Source organism: Maniola hyperantus, chromosome 16, assembly GCF_902806685.2.
Source record: "Maniola hyperantus chromosome 16, iAphHyp1.2, whole genome shotgun sequence".
Taxonomy (NCBI): Eukaryota; Metazoa; Arthropoda; class Insecta; order Lepidoptera; family Nymphalidae; genus Maniola; species Maniola hyperantus.
The window spans coordinates 13,954,361-13,976,524 of NC_048551.1; the positions used below are offsets into that span (position 1 = coordinate 13,954,361).

Here is a 22,164-nt window from a genome sequence, read left to right on the forward strand (position 1 = left end):
GGGGACAATATGCACAGAAACTTCCAGCTTTTATAAAATAACGAAGGTCTGGCCCTCGCGGACTCTCTTTACCTACTAATTTATTTTGTTTGGCACTCAATTACCCTTCTGACATTTTGCTCTGGCAACTCACGATCTTCCATTCCATATATCGAAGTTCCAAAAGATATATCTTAACAACAACGATATATAAATGACAAGATATGCCCAAGCGAACAAAATCTTTCACGGTTTTGGAACCAAATAAATCAGCGCCACCTCTTCGATACTTAATGAACGACCCGTTTGAAATCTAGACGTCACTGAGGTTGCATTGGTACTAAAGCACCACTGAATCGGTGCCATTTTGTTTGTTCAATAGCCCTGTCCATACGAAGTAATTATTAAGTCAATGCTAAACAACAATATTGTTCAATAGATAAAACATTTTCACCGTCACATAACATGGTGCCATATTGGACCTTGTCTATCACGATGACGCTAATCCCTTCTCGTCGTAGATGGATGGTAGATACTCTACGTCAGTCAGCTCAGAGCAATGAGCTGACCAAATCAGGAAACTGGATCTTTGTAACGAGTAACTCGCCCAGGAGACGACTTGAGTCACAAGCCAGCATGATGTGACTTACTCTGTATTGTAAACACCTTGTCATCCCATATTCAAACAAATAAACAATTTCGTTTCAGTTTAATGTACACCTACTTTAGAAGTTAAGCTGTTCAGGTAAACCTTGTTTCCATAGGAGTTGGACAGTGGTCTATCAAAAAATATAAAAATAAATAATAAATATATGCTTTATTTAAAATGACACACGCGCAAGCACATACTCTTTTATAATGATGCCAGCCTGGGCACGCTTTCACACTGTAAAGTTTTGGGTAGGTAATAATTATAAAACCTACAGTTTTCATCGAACTAAAACAAAAAACTCTGGAATTGAAAAAATGCAGTTCAAGTATGTATGGTTCGGCTCCACTATCAGGATTCGGAAAATGGTTCGTGATGACAAACTATCGTAAATTTGCCTGAACTTGGATCATTAAGAGAATCCTGATAGCGGAGCCCATACTATTAGGGGGGTGATGCCATGGTTACGCACACTTCAAACATATTAGCAAAACCTGCACCTATATTTATTGACCAAGTGGTCCAGTCATTTGGCAGAGGGGAAAGAAAAAGCAGGTTACCTTACACAGTCTTCTAGAACATTTTTTAAAGCGTGTCTCCATCGAAGGGAGAGGCCAAGTTGGTTTTTTAATCGCAGTCTTCCTTAGCTATCCACAGTTCAATCGACTTTCTCTCACTCAATGTTACCTATCGATTAAAGTAGGTACTTATCAGAAATGAGAGTTTTTGCTACGTTTTTCTCTGACGATAATTAAAAGTCATTATGATTATGGAGTTTATTAAAAGAAGAGCTAATAACGACATATTTGTAATTAAGTACAAATAGTTGTAACTCTCTCTTAATAATAAATTGTCCTAGTATATTGCCGGTATTTTGATTATTCAGCGTATTTATTCTACACTAGATGATGCCCGCGACTTCGTCCACGTGGATTTAGGTTTTTAAAAATCCCGCGGGAACTCTTTGATTTTGCCGGGATAAAAAGTAGCCTATATTCTTCCCCGGCATGCAAGCTATCGCTGTACCAATTTTCGTCAAAATGGCCTGAACGTTTGGGCCGTGAAAGGCTAGCAGACAGACAGACGCACAGACAGACAGACACACTTGAACATTTATTATATTTTATCCCGGAAAATCAAAGAGTTCCCACGGGATTTTTAAAAACCTAAATCCACGCAGATGAAGTCGCGAGCATCATCTAGTAAAGCTCATAGTAGGAACCTGTAATGAATGAAACTACAACAAACAAGTCATTGAAGTTTATTACTTAAGTAGTTTTAGGTGATATAACCTCTTCTATGATGCTCATCAGGGTGAGAGGCCCTGGATCGGTTGTACAGCAGCAACCAATGTAGAACCTTGCTCAGCGCTTGAGGGTCGTGACACTGGATCTTGTAGCAGTGCTTTGGTCTTCGACGTGATCTGTAGGAAACAAAGATAATATGTATTAAACTGTATTAAAGTTCTTTAGTAAGAAAGAAGAACTCAAAAAACAATCAAAATTTATTTATTTTATTGAGGAATAGCTTATGCTCGCACTTCGTCCACATGGATTACAAAAAAAAAATTAAAAGGTGTTCAGGAACAAAATATTAGTATTTTCAATTTTCAAAGTAATATAGGTAACTAAGTAAGAATACTAAGTGGCGTTTCATATGAAAGGGCTTTACCTGTATTATTCTAAAACATATTTTTATTTATTTTATGCACAATAGTTTTTGATTTATCGTGCAAAATGTCGAAAAAATACCAGAGTACGGAATACTCGGTGCGCGAGTCATACTCGCACTTGGCCGGTTTTTTATTTTTTTAATGCTTACCTACCTATGTCTCGTCTTTTTAGGGTTCCGTACCTCAAAAGGAAAAACGGAACCCTTATAGGATCACTTTGTTGTCTGTGTGTCTGTCTGTCTGTCTGTCAAGAAACCTACAGGGTACTTCCCGTGGACCTAGAATCATGAAATTTGGCAGGTAGGTACATCTTATAGCTGACATTTGGGGAAAAATCTGAAAACCGTCAATTTAGGGTTAGATCACACTAAAAAAAAAAAATTGTGGTCATGAACTAATAATTAGTATTTTCAACTTTCGAAGTGAGTGACTATGTCAAGTGGGGTATCATATGAAAGGTCTTCACCTGTACATTCTAAAACAGATTTTTATTTATTTTTAAGCATCATAGATTTTGAATTATCGTGCAAAATGTCTAAAAAATACGACTGTATTACGGAACCCTCGTCGCGCGAGCCTGACTCGCACTTGGCCGGTTTTTTTTTGCGGACGATGTCCAATGCCTATAGGTAGGTAGGTACTTACTGTATACATTGAGCCAAAAGCTATAATAATTATATAGGCTGCTTTTTCCTGCATGTTTAGCAGTGGGAGGGCGGGCGATGCACTTCGCATGCTGCATGTTGCACCATACAGATTAGACCGGTTTTCAGCGGATTATAGCAAATTAAGCGTTTGGTTCATTGTATATCATGGACTTCCGCAAAGTAACGCCTGCTTCTAAACAATACTTACTGTATGTTATAGTTGGAATCTGCATGTAGTTCACACAGCAGTTTTCGCTTGCAGGTCTCGCTTATCGCAGGTAGAGCTGCCGCGTCGCCCGACCGCCGGGAAAATCGGTTTGGATAACTGGAAATTATTCATAGTAACCTATCATTTGTACTCGTAGTTTAATTAGTGTAATTGGCTTTATGGCCGTTCTAATTAAATAATAAATAAATAAATAAATAATAATAATAATAAATAATCATTATCATCATCTCATCACATTTCGACGAGCTCCCTGGGCGCAGTGGTAAGCGCTGTTGTCTTATTAGTAGGAGGTCCCGGGTTCGAAATTTGGAAGTATCGAGATCGGGATCGAGGTTTGGAATTTTATAATTTCTAAATTTCTGGTCTGGTCTGGTGGGAGGCTTCAGTCGTAGCTAGTTACCACCCTACCGGCAAAGCCGTGCTACCAAGCGATTTAGCGTTCCAGTACGATGCTGTGTAGAAACCAAAGGAATTAGGCCGCTTCCATCTTAGGCTGCATCATCACTTACCACCAAGTGAGATTACAGTCAAGAGCTAACTTGTATGTGAATTTAAATTTAAAAAAATCATCAACTCATCGCTGGCGCACTAAGCACGGGTCTTCCCTCAGAATGAGAAGGCCACGGCCATAACCACGCTAGCCAAGTGTGGTTTGGCAGACTTCACATATTGAATACGGTATTTGACAACTACTTAGTCAAATCAGTAACTTTTTATCAAACTTCGTATGCGTAATGCGATATTCTATGAAATACCTACTGGAATTTGACGTCACGTCATTATAAAGTAAGTACTTTTTTTGTTTAATCGATAATTTAAAATGGTTATTACACTTAAAACTAACAAAGGACGTGGATTTTACCTATTTTGGAAGACCTTCTATTTCATAATCACGGAGAAATAATTTATTTTTGATATTCATAGTCAAATACTCAATTATGTCACATCACATATCTTTGAGCACATAATTCTCAGGCATTCAGTTTTCCTCACGATGGCTTTCTTCACCGTTAATTTGCTTAAAAGTCTTAAAACACACATAACTCCAAAAAGTTAAAGGTGCGTTTCCGGGATTGAACCCCCGACCCCCGACTAGGAGGTCGACGCCTTAATCACTGGCTTTCACCACCTTTCTGTTAATTGATAACAATATATGAATATGCGTTCATCAAGTTGATCGTAAACAAAGAAGACGAATCACCAACAACCGGTACCTCTGTGAGTGTGACCGACACAAGAACAACAAAACGGAGAAAACATTTTATTTGTCGCGTGCTCAAACCATAAGAGAGCTTTCACAATTGCTATCTACAATGTTTTACCTACAATGTAAACGCATGTTTCACGATGCTAGTATAATAGTATAGAATAGAAAGATACAATATTTTGTTTAACTAAACTGTTACAAGTGGCTTTGAATTGTTAAGTTAATCTACCACTGTTTTGGAATACCCTTCCTATCAGATAGAATCAGAAAGAAGCACGGTGGTTGCTCTTTTCGAAAATTTAACAATATTAATAATGTGAATGTAACTGCAATAATTCCGGGCATTGCTAGAGCGAGTCAAATCCACGCTTTTTCATCATTTACGTAATCTTCACTTTTGAACATAATAATATTAGGGCTCTTCAGGAACACACTTTTAATACTTTTCTAAACTTGTGTAACTCAAGATAAGTCTAAAATTAACTGTGGAGTTTTATTACAAAATATAATTCAAAATATTATTACACACTCACAAAAAAGAATAACCTGACGTTGTATCACCAATGGTTTTTTTTATAAAATCAACTATTTTTCAGGAAGAAAGTACCTATTTTTTGAAATTCCAAGCAATCGAAGCCGGAGAAGTCTGTCTAGTGCTAATGTAACACCAACCTAAGTATTTAGTACCTTTTTATACAGATCTAGCTTGTGCTCGCAACTTCGTCCGCGTGGACTACACAAATTTCAAACCCCTATTTCACCCTTTTAGGGGTTGAATTTTCGAAATAATAGCTATCTGCGTGCCAAATTTCAGCCCGATCCGTCCAGTAGTTTGAGTTGTGCGTTGATAGATCAGTTAGTAAGTCAGTCACCTTTTTCATTTATATAATATTTAGATGAACTTCCAATTCTGATATGGAAGATTTTTCTTTAAATCTCTTACTATTTTTTTGTCACAATTTGATTCTGAAAACTAAATTGCATCCGACTTGTTTTAAAGGTATGCGGGTTTAACCGCGCGGTTGCATCATCAGTGTGAAGGTGCTCTAAAGTGTAAAGCATTTAATATGGCTTTCACACTTGTGTAACTCACGGATGCGTGTCCTTCCGCCTCGTGCTCTCTACTCGCTCGTACATAACCCGCTCGTACATAACCCGCTCGTACATAACCCGCTTGTAAGTAAGCACATTAAATTTTATACATCAAGTTCTGAATATTCAGAGCCAGTTAAGTAATATAACAAAAATTATACGAATAAGTATCACTACCCCTATTATAAAACAATGTGAAAGTGTGTTTGTTTGTTGATTTGTCCTTCAATCACATCGCAACGGAACACCGGATTGACGTGGCTTTTTGCATGGGTACAGTTTCAGACCTGGAGAGGGACATATAGGCTACTTTTTATCCCGGAAAATCCTATTTTAAAACCTAAATCCACGACGAAGTTGCGGGCATCAGCTAGTAAGTAATATTATATTAACCTAAACTTATAAAGTCAAAGTCAAAGTCAAATGATTTATTCAAAATAGGTAATTAATAACTCTTTTTGAAGGTTTTTTTTGTTGGATTTCTAAGATAATATAGTGGTGATAATTATTTCGCAAACTTAAAACTAAAGCTACGAGGGTTCCAAACGCGCCCAGGTCTGAGAAGAGCCCACAACAAACTCAGCCGGGTATTCTTTTTATTATCACCATTTTACAAAATTATTGAAACTTATTAGAACTATCACAAAGTCGTTAAGCAACTCATTCCCAAGCTTGCTTATCATTTAAATAATCCTTTACATTGTAATAGGATTTTTCAATTAGTTTACGTTTTATGAAAACTTTGAGTAAATAAACGTGCTTATACCTAAGAATGGGTCGGGGAATATGCTAGTGGGAAAATTAATAGTCTAGTCTAGCACCCACCGCCCACGCATTGTGCGTTACAGCCAGGCGATGCACCTTTTCCCTAAACCACCCCTATTATAAATGTGAAAGTTTGTTTGTTTGTTGGTTTGTCCTTTAATCACGTCGCAAGGGATCGACGTGATTTATTGCATGGGTATAGTTAAAGACCTGGAGAGTGACATTAGCTACTTTTTTCCCGGGAAATCAATGAGTTCCCACGGGCTTTTTAGAAACCTAAATCATCAGCTAGTTCGTCTATAACGAAAAGGATTAACACGGACATATCCAGACATGACTAGCTCGAGCACGCAACCTGCGTCACGGTGTTACGCAATGCGCACAGCCGGTCGAAATTATAACTAATTGCTATTTATTAATGGCCTATAGCCCAGTGAAACGTATCCATCAAACTGGTATAATGGGAGAGTGGAGGATTAGGACGGAGTGGAGGTACGTCGCACTACATACGATTCGACAAGGTTTCGTATTGTCCCGGGACAAAGTTTCTAGTACGCGGAAGATACGGGAAACGATCGAAAGCTAGTCGCCACCCGAATTTCAATCGTGACAATGGATGGATGCTACCCTCAGCGTGGAAACCGCTTTTTGACGCTAAGACAAGGGCATCAGTCGTGGGACGGGACACCATTAGCTCCGCGTGCCTGGATGTCGGTAACGGTTCCAGTGATGAAGAACAGCAGGAACTGTCGGGAGACAATCGGCAGCTGTCTCCCCCCCCACCCCAGCCACCCTCACAACGGGCGCTACGGGCAGCGGCACGTGCGTCCCGCAGTCAAAACTGCGGCGCGTACGCGAACGGACTCCCTTGAAAAAGGACCCCGTATGGGTTCGAAACTAGTCGGGCTAACGTCGACTACACACGTGAGTACAGCCGGGACAGATATTATTTAGAATGGAAATCACTCACGGTAGTTTAAATGCTAAAAGAGTGGAGGATTTGTAATATATATGTATAGTCATCAACGACGGTCTCCGTTTTTAGGGTTCCGTACCTGCAGTCTGTCTGACCTAACACCGAATAATACACGGTAAACCCAAATCCCAAAAGTGCCTAGCCTGCTATACCTAGCGATTTCAGAAAGTTTACGTCATGTAATCTTTTCACATATTCAGTTTCAGTATTATTATGAAATCGCGTGGTTTGTATTTTGAAAGGCTCTTATTATAATCTAATTCTTAATCACAAAAAGAAGTTTTTAAATGACTCAGTGTATAATAATCTGTCCCAATTACCCACGAGTGAAACCAAAACTAGTGGTTATTCAATTTGGTAAGTAATTAATCTGAGAAGAGAGTGTGGCGGTCTCGAGTCTCAAAACTAAACAGCGAACTCATTCCCTTCTTCAAAAAACTCACTGTTTTAATTTATTTTAATACTTACTCATCATTAGAATAATTTTACTTTGACTCGGTACATGTTAGAAAATGGTCAGAAACTCATTTTTAACATTGTAGGTAGGTATACAAAGCTAGTTCTTATCCATACTAATCTATGCTAATATTAAAACCTTTACATGTACGGGAGCTACCCTTTAAAAAAATATTAATCATAATTTTATTTCACCACTTTGTCGGCGTGATTAATATTTATATACAAATTACAGATTTCTAGCACTAATAGTCTCTGAGATTAACCGAGGACGGACGGACATGGCGAAACTATAAGGGTTCCTTGTTTACTACGGAACCCTAATAAAGAGGTAAAGTTTGTTTGGAAGTAATCTCTGGAACTACAGAAATGATTTTGAAAATTCTTTCACCAATAGAAAGCTACATTATTCTTGAGTGATATAGGCTATATTTTATTTTCAAAAAAAAATAGAGATGCGAAGCCGGGGCTTCGCTAGTAAAGTAACTCATAAGTGAACTAGGTACAGTACGCGGCAGAAAATAATCTCCATCGACCTTAAAGACAGAGATAGCGGATTTGTAGAGCATTATCGCTGTCGTTGAGATCGAGAAAACGTCATATAGGCATGACTGACAGAGACAACGCTCTATAAAGTCAAAATGTAATTCTAAAGGCCGATGTACGTTATTTTCTTCCGCGTAGTGTAATTGATCTTACAGTAAATTATCACTAGATGGTGACGAAGGCTTACTGGTGATTGTTGTCCACAGTGTCCAGGGTGATGAGGTTGGGAGTCAGCGCCGACAGGATGATGCCCACGGGGATCAGCGCCGTGACCAGGTGCAGGAGGCTTTTCCACGGGTTTCCCCTGAAAAAGATAACACGTGTTGCACGAACTGGGGTGGTTCAGCTAGTGAGGGTTTATGCAGTGACGTGGAACGTGCTTGCCTGAAAGAAGAGTTATCGTTCCGGATTTCCTGAGGTGCCTATAGAAAAAAAATCAAACAAGAAAAATTTCACTCGTAAACGTTGCGAGAAACCACTAATTAGTAAAGGGGAATACCGAGATTAGGCCCAAAAGTGCCCAGCATATTTTGATTGTGAAAAAACCGGCCAAGTGCGTGTCAGACTCGCGCACCGAGGGTTCCGTACTACGGTCGTATTTTTCGACATTTCGCACGATAAATCAAAAACCATTATGCATAAAAAACTGTTTTAGAATATGCAGGTACAAAGCCCTTACATAATATGACACCCTACTTGGTACCTATAGTAATTTTACTTTGAATTTTTTTCAAAAAATTTATAGTCAATATCACTCGGGATGATGTAAGAATTCTAATATACTTCATTCATTCAAATGTATTCAGGAATTTAGAAGTTTTTTTTTAAAAATTTATAGACCAGCGCTTGGCTGCAATCAAACGTGGCAAGTGATGATGCAGCCTAAGATGGAGCGCGCTTGCCTACAAGATGTCTAGTCACTCTTGACTTGGAGGGGAAAACTGATGCTGGAAGGGTGTTCCAAATCTTAGCGGTTCGAGTTAGAAATGAGAAGGCAAATCGCTTCGTACTTATCCGTGGAATTTGGATAACGTTTAGGTGCAGACCTTGGCGAAGTTATGGTAGAATAAAGAAACTAAATACATACATGGACCCTGAAAATATTATACGCATTTTTGGGCAGACTTTCACAAAAATTCAGTTTTAGGAATTCACGTCGCAATTCATGATAGAACAATTTATCAAGTACGCGTCGGTGTAATTGCAATACAAGCTTACATAAAGCAAGAAAGCGTTGAAGCACTTAAAACCTCGTCATCACTTAAAACATATGATTAATTCCGCTCGATTGGTGAAAGGACATCGTTTGCGTGCGTTGCCAGAATAATTATGGATCTCGATGGATGAGAGCTTTCCTCGACTTCGGATGAGGAGTTAATTTATTTGATTCCGTCATTGGCCATTGGCCATAATCACTAAGATGGTTCTTGCAACACTTTTGTTAATGGCCTAAATTGATCGGTATGTATAGTTCGCATACCCGCACAGCCCCCGCACTAACCCGGTGCGGGATAGCGCAGGCGACGTGCGGGTGTGCGGGGCGTCCCCCCGCCTCATACCCCGATTACCATCTCGCCCTGTCGCGTTCTATAGATTGCTTTAGATTTAATAATTTTGTTTTCTACACTTTCTTTATTGTGTTATATTAAATTCAAGTCATAGTATGTACTTGGAGGTAGATTCCAATCTACAAGAACTTATAAGGAAGGAAGTCTTAATAAAATTATTTACATTCTTATTCGTGCATGAATATTTATTGAAACACTTTTAGTGAAAGTAATTAAGGATAGAGAATTATAAATTCAAAATTTTGTGAGGCAATTTTTTTTAAGTAAATCCATGTTAGTTTACTACAGAGATTATGTTTCCGTAAACGCAACGGGAGAAGATTTCCAACCAGAGTGGCCTCTGGTTGAAAATACAGTGATAGATTCATTTTGACGATTCAAAATAATTTGTAAATAAATGGAATAAAAAATATTTTTGTTTCTATTCTTTACCGTTTTTTAACTGAATTCTCCTTGCCACCCTTCTCGTCATCTTTAAAGTCCAATCCAAAATTATCATCATCGCCATCTGAACTAGGTTTTTCCTTAAATGGATCACCAGATGAACTAGGTTTTTCCTTAAATGGATCACCATCTGAACTAGGTTTTTCCTTAAATGGATCACCAGATGAACTAGGTTTTTCTTTAAATGGATCAGGAAGCTTGTAGAGGCCTCCTGCTGGGATCTTCACAGGACCTTTGGCTGTGGGCTTAGCTTCTACTCCAGTGCTGTATTTCCATTCTTCATCTTTTGATGATACTGATTTTTCGAATTTATAAGGCGTATCGATAGGGGCTGAGTAACTGAGAGGTTTGTAGTTTAATTTGTAGAAGTCACCTGGAGAGCTGAAAATAATTTCGGATTTCGATTATTAATGTTTTAAAGACGTCTTTAATGATATTTTCCAACTTAGGAGCTGAAATTCATGTTTTACATCATCAAGCGCTTGTTGGTTAAAAAACCCACAGATATAATTCCTGGAATTTCAGGAACATCTCAGGAAAAATTTGACGTTTGAAACTGCGTGAAGGCGTCTAAACCTCCAACGTGTATTGCGCTGAACTACCTTGACTGCCTTCTTATTCACTCCTCTCTTAATTACAAAGCTTGCTTGGTGGAGATTGTTTTGTAAGAATAAGGCCGCTTTTGCATACGTAGATTTAAATTACTTATATTTCATTTATTCTCTATCCTGTGTGCAATGAAGTATTTATATTACCTATATCCTAACTACTTTCTTTTTCGTGTAAGAAACCTTTTCTTCAGGAGCAAACCATTACCAGCTGTTACTTTTGCGTGAGTATAAAGTTTTTAGAAATTGTTATACTTACTTATTAAATTGTCTAACCTAAAACTTACCTGAAAAATGTTGGTGGATTTTTATTAACTGGTGAAAATGAACCTGTTGTAGGTTGTGTCGGCACCACAAAAGCGTCTTCGCTATAAAAATGTCCCAATTGAGGACTTGGCTTAAACTCTTTTCCTGCAGCTTGTATAATTTTATTTTCTGAGTCATTTTTGTTATTCTCTGGTTTACTGATATTCGATGGAGTAAAAAACGTATCAATTTTCCAATTGTTCGTGTCTAATTTGGGTATTTTAAGTTTTTCTTGTTCATGTTGGTTTTTATTTAGATCTGTTTCATTGTCCAAATTATCTAGTTTATTGTTTGTATTGTTGGCATCATTTTTATCATTTCGTAATGATTTATCAAACTCTTTTGAACTTTCTTTGGCTAAATCATTTTGTCCTAATTGATCGTTAGGTTCTTCACCGCTCGTAGATACAATCTTATCTTCTTTATTACTTTTGGCTTTTGAATTATCGCTGTTATTATGTTTATTTGCCTGGACGAAATCTAGAACAGGATATAAAGTAGTGACGTTCAGAGTGGTTCCGTATTCGTCATTTTGGTGTACTTCGTAACACATTGCGCCAGTAATCAAACAGACTGTGTATAAAATAAGTATCTGAAAAGATTAAATGAATGTCTGAAAAGATTAAATTATTTTTAATGGACGCATTTACTTTGTGTATGCTGTGTCACACACACACACACTGCACACTGCACCAGTTGCATCACAGAAAGTTATCGTAATAGTTAAAAATCGGCCAAGTGCGAGTTAGACTCGCGCATCGAGGGTTCCGTACTACAGTCGTATTTTTTGGACATTTTGCAAGATAAATCAAAAACTATTATGCATAAAAATAAATAAAAATCTGTTTTAGAATATACAGGTAAGACCCGTTCATATGATACCCCACTTGGTACTTCTTACTTTGAAAAAACCTTACCTACTAATTAATTTAATTTAATTTAATTTAATTTAAAATAACTTTATTGTTAATAGATTTACAGAGAGTAAGAAAACAGGATACACTTAAAAAACAAAGGGCGACCTTATCACTAAAGTGATCTCTTCCAGGCAACCCACACTTAAGAACTTATAGAACTGTAAGACGGGGAGTCGCAATGTAGCTATAAATATAATATATATATATAAATATATATAGGTATATATAAACACATACACTCTAATAGGTACATACTATAAAATATAATATAATATATACAATATACATGTATATAAATACTATATAAAATCAATATAGTATAATTAAATAAATAATACATACTACATAGCTAACTGTACATATAGTTATGGCAGAAAATCTACAGTTAATCTAATCTAATTATTTGTTCATTAACATACATTTTAATTTTTGTGTGATGTAACCACAAATCCAGGGTTTCGGATTTATTCCATTACTTGTGCTGCATGTGTCGTGTGTGCATCAGACCTACCTACCTGCCAAATTTCATGATTCTATGTTAACGGGAAGCATCCTATAAGTTTTCGTGATAGACACAACAGACAGACGGACAAACAGATAGACAGACAACGAAGTGATCCTACAAGGGATCCCTTTTTCTTTTTGAGGTACGGAACCCTAAAAAACGACTCTGGCAAACGGATAACAAAGTTTTGATTTTCTTATTTTCAAGTAGGTAAGTAGGTACGGCATACTAATACAAATTGTAAGTTTTCACATTTAAAATGAACTGATTCAATGTAAAATACGTTCATTGATGAAAACGATAGTGAAACCATACAAGGTTCGCTAACAGACTGTATCGTGTAGCTATCAGACATTGCAGAATTGTGAGAAAGTAGTGAAAAGGGTCACGGGTCACGGGTCGAGGGTGACTGAGGTTGCCTGTACAGTGTACATTGTACAATACCTGCAGTACGAATGGGTAGGTTACCGTAAGACAAGCCGACACGAATCGTGACCATGGCTTCACAATAATATTATGTGGCATCACATCTGCTTATTGTGAACATGTATTTAATTCAAAATGTATTAATAATCCTACTCTATGGTATTAGGTAATAGGGTATTGGACTTTAGTAATAAATTGACGTGATTTTTTTGTCTAACGGTAGTTTATGAAGCTAGAATTATTAATTATTAAAGAGAATAAGTTTAAAAAATCATGATTTCCAAGAGCACAAGGTCCAGTAGGTACTTTCTATTTGAAATCTTGATAAGAAAATGTGTTTCTTATAAGAAACATATTTCCCTATCAAGATTTCAGATCAAGATGTGATTATTGTTCACGTCTAACTGTAGAGGATAAAAAAGGGAAGGCACGGATCAGTTTTAGAAATAGTTTTACCAAAATTGTCTCATAATCTGAACAAGAACGTTGCAAAAGTGACACATGGCTGACTCAAGTGCAAAAGTTATAACTAATAAACGATTCAAAGTAGGCATCTACTCGAAATAACAAAACAAACTTCGTAATTAATAAAGGTAGATAGATAGGATCGGATCGTATCGATCCAAAAGCAGAAACAGAACATAATAAGACTCAGTAAGCACATTATTATACATACTTAATATATGGCTGGACTGGACACAGCCCTTTTGCAAAAGTGACTTAACTCAAATAATGAAGTCGGCTAGGATCCTGTTGACCCAAAAGCAAAAGTAATAAGACACAGCCCGACAAAGAGGTATAGGAAAGTGACTTAGGGTCCTATTGACCTAAAGCAAAAGGCATAATAAAACTCAGTGAGCACACATTATATTATTATATGGCTGGATTGGACACAGCCCTTTTGTAAAAGTGACATAACGCTTGTACAAAAGGTGGCTAGGATCCTATTGACCTAAAAGCGCAGTAGTAATAAACACGAGTCGCCGCCGCCGCGTTGCGTCACCTTTCACTTTCACCCAAATCAGTAAGTCACTGACCGCTGCTGCTGTCCGCTGGGCCACCAGTACTGCAGGCTGGGTACGATCAGTTCATAGCTATTCACGTGTATTCTGGATAATTTTTGATTCCTACATGGGATTGAAGTTGTACACGGGTGCTCTCTAGAATGCGTTGCGGGCGACCGGGAGCAGTAGTCTGGAGTCTTCTCAAAAACTAAGTAATGTCTGGCGGTCTTGAGTTCTTGGACTATAACATAAGCAAAACAAAGTGCCTATCTACCATTTTTTTTTTGCTTAAAAAAAAAGAAAACAAAAGTTTCTCAAAAACTTGCTCTACAAACACGCTCGTACTGTGGCATTTCTGTGACATTCATGTGCAGACTCCGGAGGCTCCAAGAGCACTAGTAGGTATTTACCTATTAGATAACCTCTCACAACACCGTCTCAGCTCTGGAATGCGGAATGGGTGTCTAGAAGTCATCTTCAAAATCCATTGACGCCTAACCACTCGTATCTATTTTCACTTGTCGATGAATACAAGCAATTTTATAGTGTAAATATTGAATAAGACATTCCGGTCGGAAGTCGGTAAAGTATAGACTATAAACGACATAATAATAGTCCACTTCATCCATGCTAACTAATATTATAAAGAGGTAATGTCGTTAAGTTTGTTTGTAGGGGGTAATCTCTGGAACTACTGAACCGATTTTGAAAATTCTTTCACCAATAGAAAGCTACATTATTCCTGAGTGACATAGGCTATTATTGACACGCGGGCGAAGCCGCGGGGATCAGCTAGTTGTTATATAATTTTAACCGGCTGCGCAATTGCGGTAGAATGACAGCTACAATGTCACGATCGCAATCACATCTGGTTGGTTGACGCTCGCTCACTATTGGATACAGACAAGAATCGCCCAAAAGCCAAATCGCAACAATGATTGAGATAGTAATGATGATTGATGCAGGTTTTACGAAATTGAACTACAGGCAATAGGTATTGGGAAAAGAAAATTGAAATTCCTGAAAGGCCGGCGACGCATTTGTGGTTCCTCTGTTACTGCCAATGTTCATGGGCGGCGGTAATCACTCAACATCAGGTGACCCGCCTGTTTATTTGTTCGCCAATTTTATTTAAAAAAAATTGTAACTTAATACGTGACAGTTCACCATACATTTGGAAGGTAGAGAATAGAGATTGTAAGTAAGTAATATAACTAAGCTGATCCTAACCGAGCAACCTAATCGGAATAAAACATAACTAACTATTCTAACTATAACTAACAATTTGGCCTTGTTTGAGAAAATAATCAGTAGGTAGTAATAATATAATGACGAAGAAAGGATTTTCAAAAGACCTAAATCCAAGCGGATGAAGTCGCAGGCACATCGGTTTCAGATATTCGGTAACCTAACCTTTCGGTTAAATAACCATTTCTTTTATTGAAAGGCTACATACTCAATAGTCAGTAATGTAATGAACCTGAGCGGTTTAATCGTCACGATTTTTCGAGTCGATTATCTTCCCATTAAAACCAATAGGATCCTATTAACATTAACGTATGATATGATATTAATAACACATATTTAGCAACATAAGTTAAATCGTGATCATACAGTATGATACATGAATTATGATAGGTTGATAAAAGTAGGTAATGTTAATTACTTATGTTTACTTTTACGTTTAGTGTTAGTAACATACGTATACCCAGTATTTGATTAGGAGTGGTTAAAGAGGTGGTATCTAAATAAACGAGGTGCTAAAACATAATATTTGCCAGCTGGTGTGAGCTAGTCTTTGGACATGTTACAACTTACAAGTTTCTACAGTTATACTGACTTGCGAAATAAAATCTTGTAATTAACCACTACCTAATTTTTATGGTTCCGTAGCCGAATGGCAAAAAAACCCTTATAAATTCGTCATGTCTGCCAGCTGCCTGTCCGTCCGTATGTCACAGCCACTTTTTTTCCGAAACTATAAGAGCTATACTGTTGAAACTTGGTAAGTAGATGTATTCTGTGAACTGCATTAAGATTTTTACACAAAAATATAAAAAAACAATAAATTTTGGGGTTAGTTATTTTCCATACTTAGAACTGAAACTCAAAAATATTTTTTTCATCAAACCCGTACGTACCTACGTGTGGGGTATCTATGGATAGGTCTTCAAAAATGATATTGAGGTTTCTTCACATTACAATATCACTAAAACCAGGCCGTTAAATTGTAAGAAATGAAGTCGATTGACAATCTACCGTTTAATTATTGTAATATCACGGCATTGACAATATACCTGCGACATATACAATTATACATACCTATAAGATAATTATCAGAAAACAAGGTAGTCATGCGTATGGACTAAATAATGTTTGTCTTGGAGTTTCTACCAGACGAAAGGTCTACCCGAGCCTCCATAATCATCATTCGAAATTATACACCGACATAACTCAAACGGACCGTCGATCGAATATCGGCATAATATTAATGATTATGATGATGATCTCCCAGTGGTTGCATAACGCGCCGACAGGTGGAGAAAGCTTGAGGAATGCGATGATAGTTATAGCTTACTCACTCCTTTATGTCGTAACTAGAGAGGACTTCGGATGATTGTATTGTACATGTAGGTACAAATAGTGGATTATTATCGTTATCGGCTTGTTGACGGCCAGACAAGTTAGGCCTTGCTGTCAAATAGCTGGGCGGTCAAAGAATTGATGATCATTGTAATAGGGCAAGTCCCCCAGACGTTACTTGTTTTCTCAATATAGTATGGGATAGAGTAATGTTGGTATGTACTTATAACGTACCTACGCTACACAAAATTAGCGTATTTGATTTTTTATTTGAATTTGATTTTTTTTAGTATCTGCTAGCGGTGTGTGCTGTGCGTGTGAGTTTCAACTCGGAGTGCTGTTTTATGTGAAAAATACATATTAAAATCAGCACTCAGACTTTAGGAAAACTGAGGACACGTATAGTAGGTACACGATAGGTCGAGATGGCAATCGGGGTATAGAGGCAAGAGGACGCCCTGCACACCCGCACGTCACCCACGCTCGCCCACACCGGGAAAGCGCGGGGGCTGTGCGGGTGTGCGAGGCGTTCCCTCCCCGATTGCCATCTCGACTTGTCGCGGACTATACCTTAAGCAGCTGACACCTACAAATTGGCTATCAGTCAAGCTAGGAGATATGTGAATGTTAAAAGAATACATTAACAGTACTCTATCCCACACATTCTGTTACTTAGAAAATAAGTAACGTCTGGCAGCCCTGGGATCTTGGACCTTAAGAAAAGAAGATTTTATAGCAATCGACCGTGTGAAGAGTCGTGAATCCTGAGAAATATTATGATCAAATAGATACTAAAAGCACGTGTATGGAATATGGATATCTACTCATGTGCTAAAAGTGAAGGCCTCGACCTAAAAGCTAATGGTAGAGTAAAATTTTATATCTTGTATAACTATCTGTGTATCGAGGTTCTGAGGCTCTAGTCATGGACCTATAATACTCGCTTTAGTATTGAGAATTTCTTAACAGAAACATCCAAAACCTGTCTATTTTTCGCCCGACCCTGAAATCGAACCCAGGATTTATCTTTCCGCATTTACTTATTTTAAATACTTAATGCAGGTTATAGGTACATACCCAGGCACTAATAAAAATGTTTTATTTCCACTCACCATGATCTCCACGTGAAGACGTCACATAATGACTAGAGGCGGTAATGTCATGGCGGTGCATTTATAATGTCTCCGACTTTAGTCCGCGAAACGTTTGCACCGAATTCCCCGGTCTCTATTGTCTTTAAGGAGGAAAATTTAGGGCAGTTATTATGTTAAAATATCGATATTTCTTCAACTTCCAAACACGATATGCTGTAAGAATTCGAGGAGTTGGGTAGTTTGGAGACTGTTCTGGATGCAGCATCAGATCAGGTCTTTACCTTAACCCGATAATATTTCAATTATAATAACAGTAGGTATCGTTGTTTTTACTCATGTATCAAAATTCGAGGCTATTAGACAAATGAAACAAATATTATATATGCCAATATTATTACAATACTAGCTGACGCCCGCGACTTCGTCCGCGTGGATTTAGGTTTTTGAAATTCCCGTGGGAGCCCTTTGTTTTTCCGGGATAAAAAGTAACCTATGTCACATTCCAGGTCTTTAACTATACCTGTGCAAAAAACCCGCCAAATGCGAGTCGCAGACTCACGCACCGAGGATGGTTCCGGACTATCGTATTTTTTCGACATTTTCAAATAATCAATAAAAATCAATAAAAATCTTTTTTAGAATGTAATTTTAAATTTTTTATTTGCAAGGACAATCAACAGGTTACACAAAGAACACTTACAACTGCACAAACAAGAAATAAAATACATACCTATAACTGCAAACTTGCGATTAGAAAACTAGATAGAGGGAGAAAACGAAGAAAGGCAATAGTTACAAGAGAAGAGATGTTAAAAAGTTAGATCCAGCAAGCTGAGGCAATCAACTATCTGGATCGGTGCCACGAACATAACAAAATTAACAATAAAACCAAAAATTATAAAATTACGTATAAAAATATGAAATAAATAAATGTACCTACGAGTAAAACACTTTCATATTATGGTATAGTAACTTTACTTTAAAAGTTGAAAATACTAATTATTTGTTCATGAACACATTTTGATTTATTTTTTGTGCTGTAACGTCAAACTAACGGTTTTCAGATATTCCTCTTATGTCTGCTATCGTGAAATATCGCTTTAAAATTTCGTTTCAGAGTCATCGTGGAATTAGCTGTGTTACTTAACGCACACCACTATTAGAGAGCAATTTTCCAGCCATAACGCATTGTTGCCGCGAACACCCTAATTATTTCCCCCTATATGTAACGTAGCTCATTATACCTTCATATACATACAAACATATTATTATATGTTTTGTTTATTGTTACCCAACGCTAGGAAGTGTAGATGCACTAGTTGCAATTTACTTAAACAATTTTTGCTCTTTTTATTTAAGTCATTGATATACCTACCTACATAACGAAATCTGTCGGATAAAAACGTCCGACAAAACGAATTTAGAGCCTTCTCATTTTTAAAAGTGACCTGATTTTGAAGTAAAAACATGTAAAATGTGGAACATGCAATATATGTATATAACATTGTTTTAGTAGACACTAGCGACCCGCCCCGGCTTCGCATGGGTGCAATGTAGATACTAATGTGGTGTCAGTGGGGAGTGATTAATAATCCATACTTCCATACTAATATTATAAATGCGACCACCGCCGCCTCCGTCACGTTTTGTTGCGCGTTAGTTCGTCATATTTCAACAAATTAACACAAACCAATATCAAACTATACCTATAAACCTTCCTCTTGAATCACTCTATCTATTGGTGAAAACCGCATTAAAATCCGTTGCGTAGTTTAAAAGATCTACGCGTTCATACATACAGACAGCGGGAAACGACTTTATTTTTACTACTTTGGATTGACGCTGGTTCCCTGGGAACGGGGACGGGCGCTAATGTGGGACGCAACTTGCGTTGACACATTGGCCCCGTGTCATATCAGAAGACAGCATCAAGACCGGGAGCCGCAGCAGAAACAGCTGAAAACGGCAAGCGGCGCAAGTATGCCTCTCTTATAGAGAGTTACATTTTTGTGCCGTTTGCCGTGGAGACCCTGGGGCCATGGAGTCTTAGTGCTAAAAATTTTTTACGAGACATTTCACCGCGATTAATAGCCTCATCTGGTGACAGAAGGGCTGGCTCATTTTTTGCGCAACGGATCAGCCTGGCTGTCCAGCGCGGAAATGCAGCCAGTATTCTAGGCACCATTCCACGCGGTCATCTACACTAATATTATAAAGAGGAAAACTTTGTTTGTTTGTTTGTTTGTTTGTTTGTTTGTTTGTTTGTACTGAATAGGCTCAAAAACTACTGGACCGATTTTAAAAATTCTTTCACCATTCGAAAGCTACATTATCCACGAGTAACATAGGCTATATTTTATTTTGGAAAAAAATAGGGTTCCGTAAGATATTTGGGTTTTTCGGACACAAGGTGTAAAAAATCAACCAGAAAAGTTACTTATTTTGCGTACGCTGCCTAAACTATAAAAGATAGAACCATAAAATGTTCTAATTAATTGTAGATCTTATAAATATCTACAAAAAAGTCCGCGACACACTATACCCATCTATGTCGAGTGAGGCACAGCAACCATTTTTTTATTTAAAAATCTTGAATTTTTTTTGGACTACATTTAAACGCGTTTATTTTACTCATGCTATTAATCCTTATCAAAATAAATGATTTCATCACTAAGAACAGTTTATGGAGATAATATTTGGTCTTTGAATGATTAAAATTGGACGTTTGGTTTTGAAGTTATGGCGAAATTAAAATATTACGATTTCTGCTGCACGGCCCGTTGTCTACACTAATATTATAAAGAGGAAAACTTTGTTTGTTTGTTTGTTTGTTTGTTTGTTTGTTTGTTTGTTTGTACTGAATAGGCTCAAAAACTACTGGACCGATTTTAAAAATTCTTTCACCATTCGAAAGCTACATTATCCACGAGTAACATAGGCTATATTTATTTTGGAAAAAAATAGGGTTCCGTAAGATATTTGGGTTTTTCGGACACAAGGTGTAAAAAATCAACCAGAAAAGTTACTTATTTTGCGTACGCTGCCTAAACTATAAAAGATAGAACCATAAAATGTTCTAATTAATTGTAGATCTTATAAATATCTACAAAAAAGTCCGCGACACACTATACCCATCTATGTCGAGTGAGGCACAGCAACCATTTTTTTATTTAAAAATCTTGAATTTTTTTTGGACTACATTTAAACGCGTTTATTTTACTCATGCTATTAATCCTTATCAAAATAAATGATTTCATCACTAAGAACAGTTTATGGAGATAATATTTGGTCTTTGAATGATTAAAATTGGACGTTTGGTTTTGAAGTTATGGCGAAATTAAAATATTACGATTTCTGCTGCACGGCCCGTTGTCTACACTAATATTATAAAGAGGAAAACTTTGTTTGTTTGTTTGTTTGTTTGTTTGTTTGTTTGTTTGTACTGAATAGGCTCAAAAACTACTGGACCGATTTTAAAAATTCTTTCACCATTCGAAAGCTACATTATCCACCAGTAACATAGGCTATATTTTATTTTGGAAAAAAATAGGGTTCCGTAAGATATTTGGGTTTTTCGGACACAAGGTGTAAAAAATCAACCAGAAAAGTTACTTATTTTGCGTACGCTGCCTAAACTATAAAAGATAGAACCATAAAATGTTCTAATTAATTGTAGATCTTATAAATATCTACAAAAAAGTCCGCGACACACTATACCCATCTATGTCGAGTGAGGCACAGCAACCATTTTTTTATTTAAAAATCTTGAATTTTTTTGGACTACATTTAAACGCGTTTATTTTACTCATGCTATTAATCCTTATCAAAATAAATGATTTCATCACTAAGAACAGTTTATGGAGATAATATTTGGTCTTTGAATGATTAAAATTGGACGTTTGGTTTTGAAGTTATGGCGAAATTAAAATATTACGATTTCTGCTGCACGGCCCGTTGTATTATATAAAGAGGTAATGGGGCCGATTCTCTTGTACACAATCTCTAAACTAAACTAAATTACCCAGTCTAAATCTAGTGCTATCCTTTTCCGCAAGCATCGTTATGAAAGGTATAGCAATAGCTTTAGACGTGCCATTTTAGTTTAGTTTAGAAATTGTGTACAACGGAATTAGCCACAATGTCGTTAAGTTTGTTTGTAGGGGGTAATCTTTAGAACTACTGAACCGATTTTAAAAATTCTTTCACCAGTAGAAAGCTACATTATTCCTGAGTGACATAGGCTATACGGGATCTTTAAAAACCTAAATCTACGCGGGCGAAGCCGCGGGGATCAGCTAGTATTATATAAAGAGGTAATGTCGTTAAGTTTGTTTGTAGGGGGTAATCTTTAGAACTACTGAACCGATTTTAAAAATTCTTTCACCAGTAGAAAGCTACATTATTCCTGAGTGACATAGGCTATACGGGATCTTTAAAAACCTAAATCTACGCGGGCGAAGCCGCGGGGATCAGCTAGTAAAGAAAGAAAGA

The 22,164-nt window shown here is 37.1% G+C and overlaps 2 protein-coding genes across 4 annotated transcripts in view; one reads left to right on the plus strand and one right to left on the minus strand.

The window, feature by feature from the left end:
* Positions 1-21,690, plus strand: part of Pits (Protein interacting with Ttk69 and Sin3A) — a 275,032-nt gene extending 253,342 nt beyond the window's left edge. For all 3 annotated transcript variants that reach the window (XR_011237683.1, XR_011237684.1, XR_011237685.1), the window contains one exon: positions 21,645-21,690. The gene's annotated coding sequence lies outside the window, so the exon portion shown is untranslated. The remainder of the gene's footprint in view (positions 1-21,644) is intronic.
* Positions 1,874-17,792, minus strand: LOC117989370 (uncharacterized). The gene is made up of 6 exons (XM_069503751.1): positions 17,692-17,792; positions 11,126-11,736; positions 10,219-10,611; positions 8,406-8,522; positions 3,156-3,272; positions 1,874-2,051 (listed from the first exon to the last, which is right to left on the minus strand). Exons 1-6 carry the CDS (start codon positions 17,692-17,694, stop codon positions 1,907-1,909), a joined length of 1,386 nt encoding a protein of 461 aa, XP_069359852.1. The 5' UTR covers positions 17,695-17,792; the 3' UTR covers positions 1,874-1,906.
* Positions 21,691-22,164: the final 474 nt, after the last annotated feature.

Excerpts from the sequence above, each read along its gene's own strand:
- LOC117989370 (XM_069503751.1), bottom strand. Across the intron at positions 10,612-11,125 it reads AATCCACCAACATTTTTCAG|CTCTCCAGGTGACTTCTACA; the intron begins GTAAGTTTTAGG and ends AATTATTTTCAG. Across the intron at positions 2,052-3,155 it reads GATTCCAACTATAACATACA|ATCACGTCGAAGACCAAAGC; the intron begins GTAAGTATTGTT and ends TGTTTCCTACAG.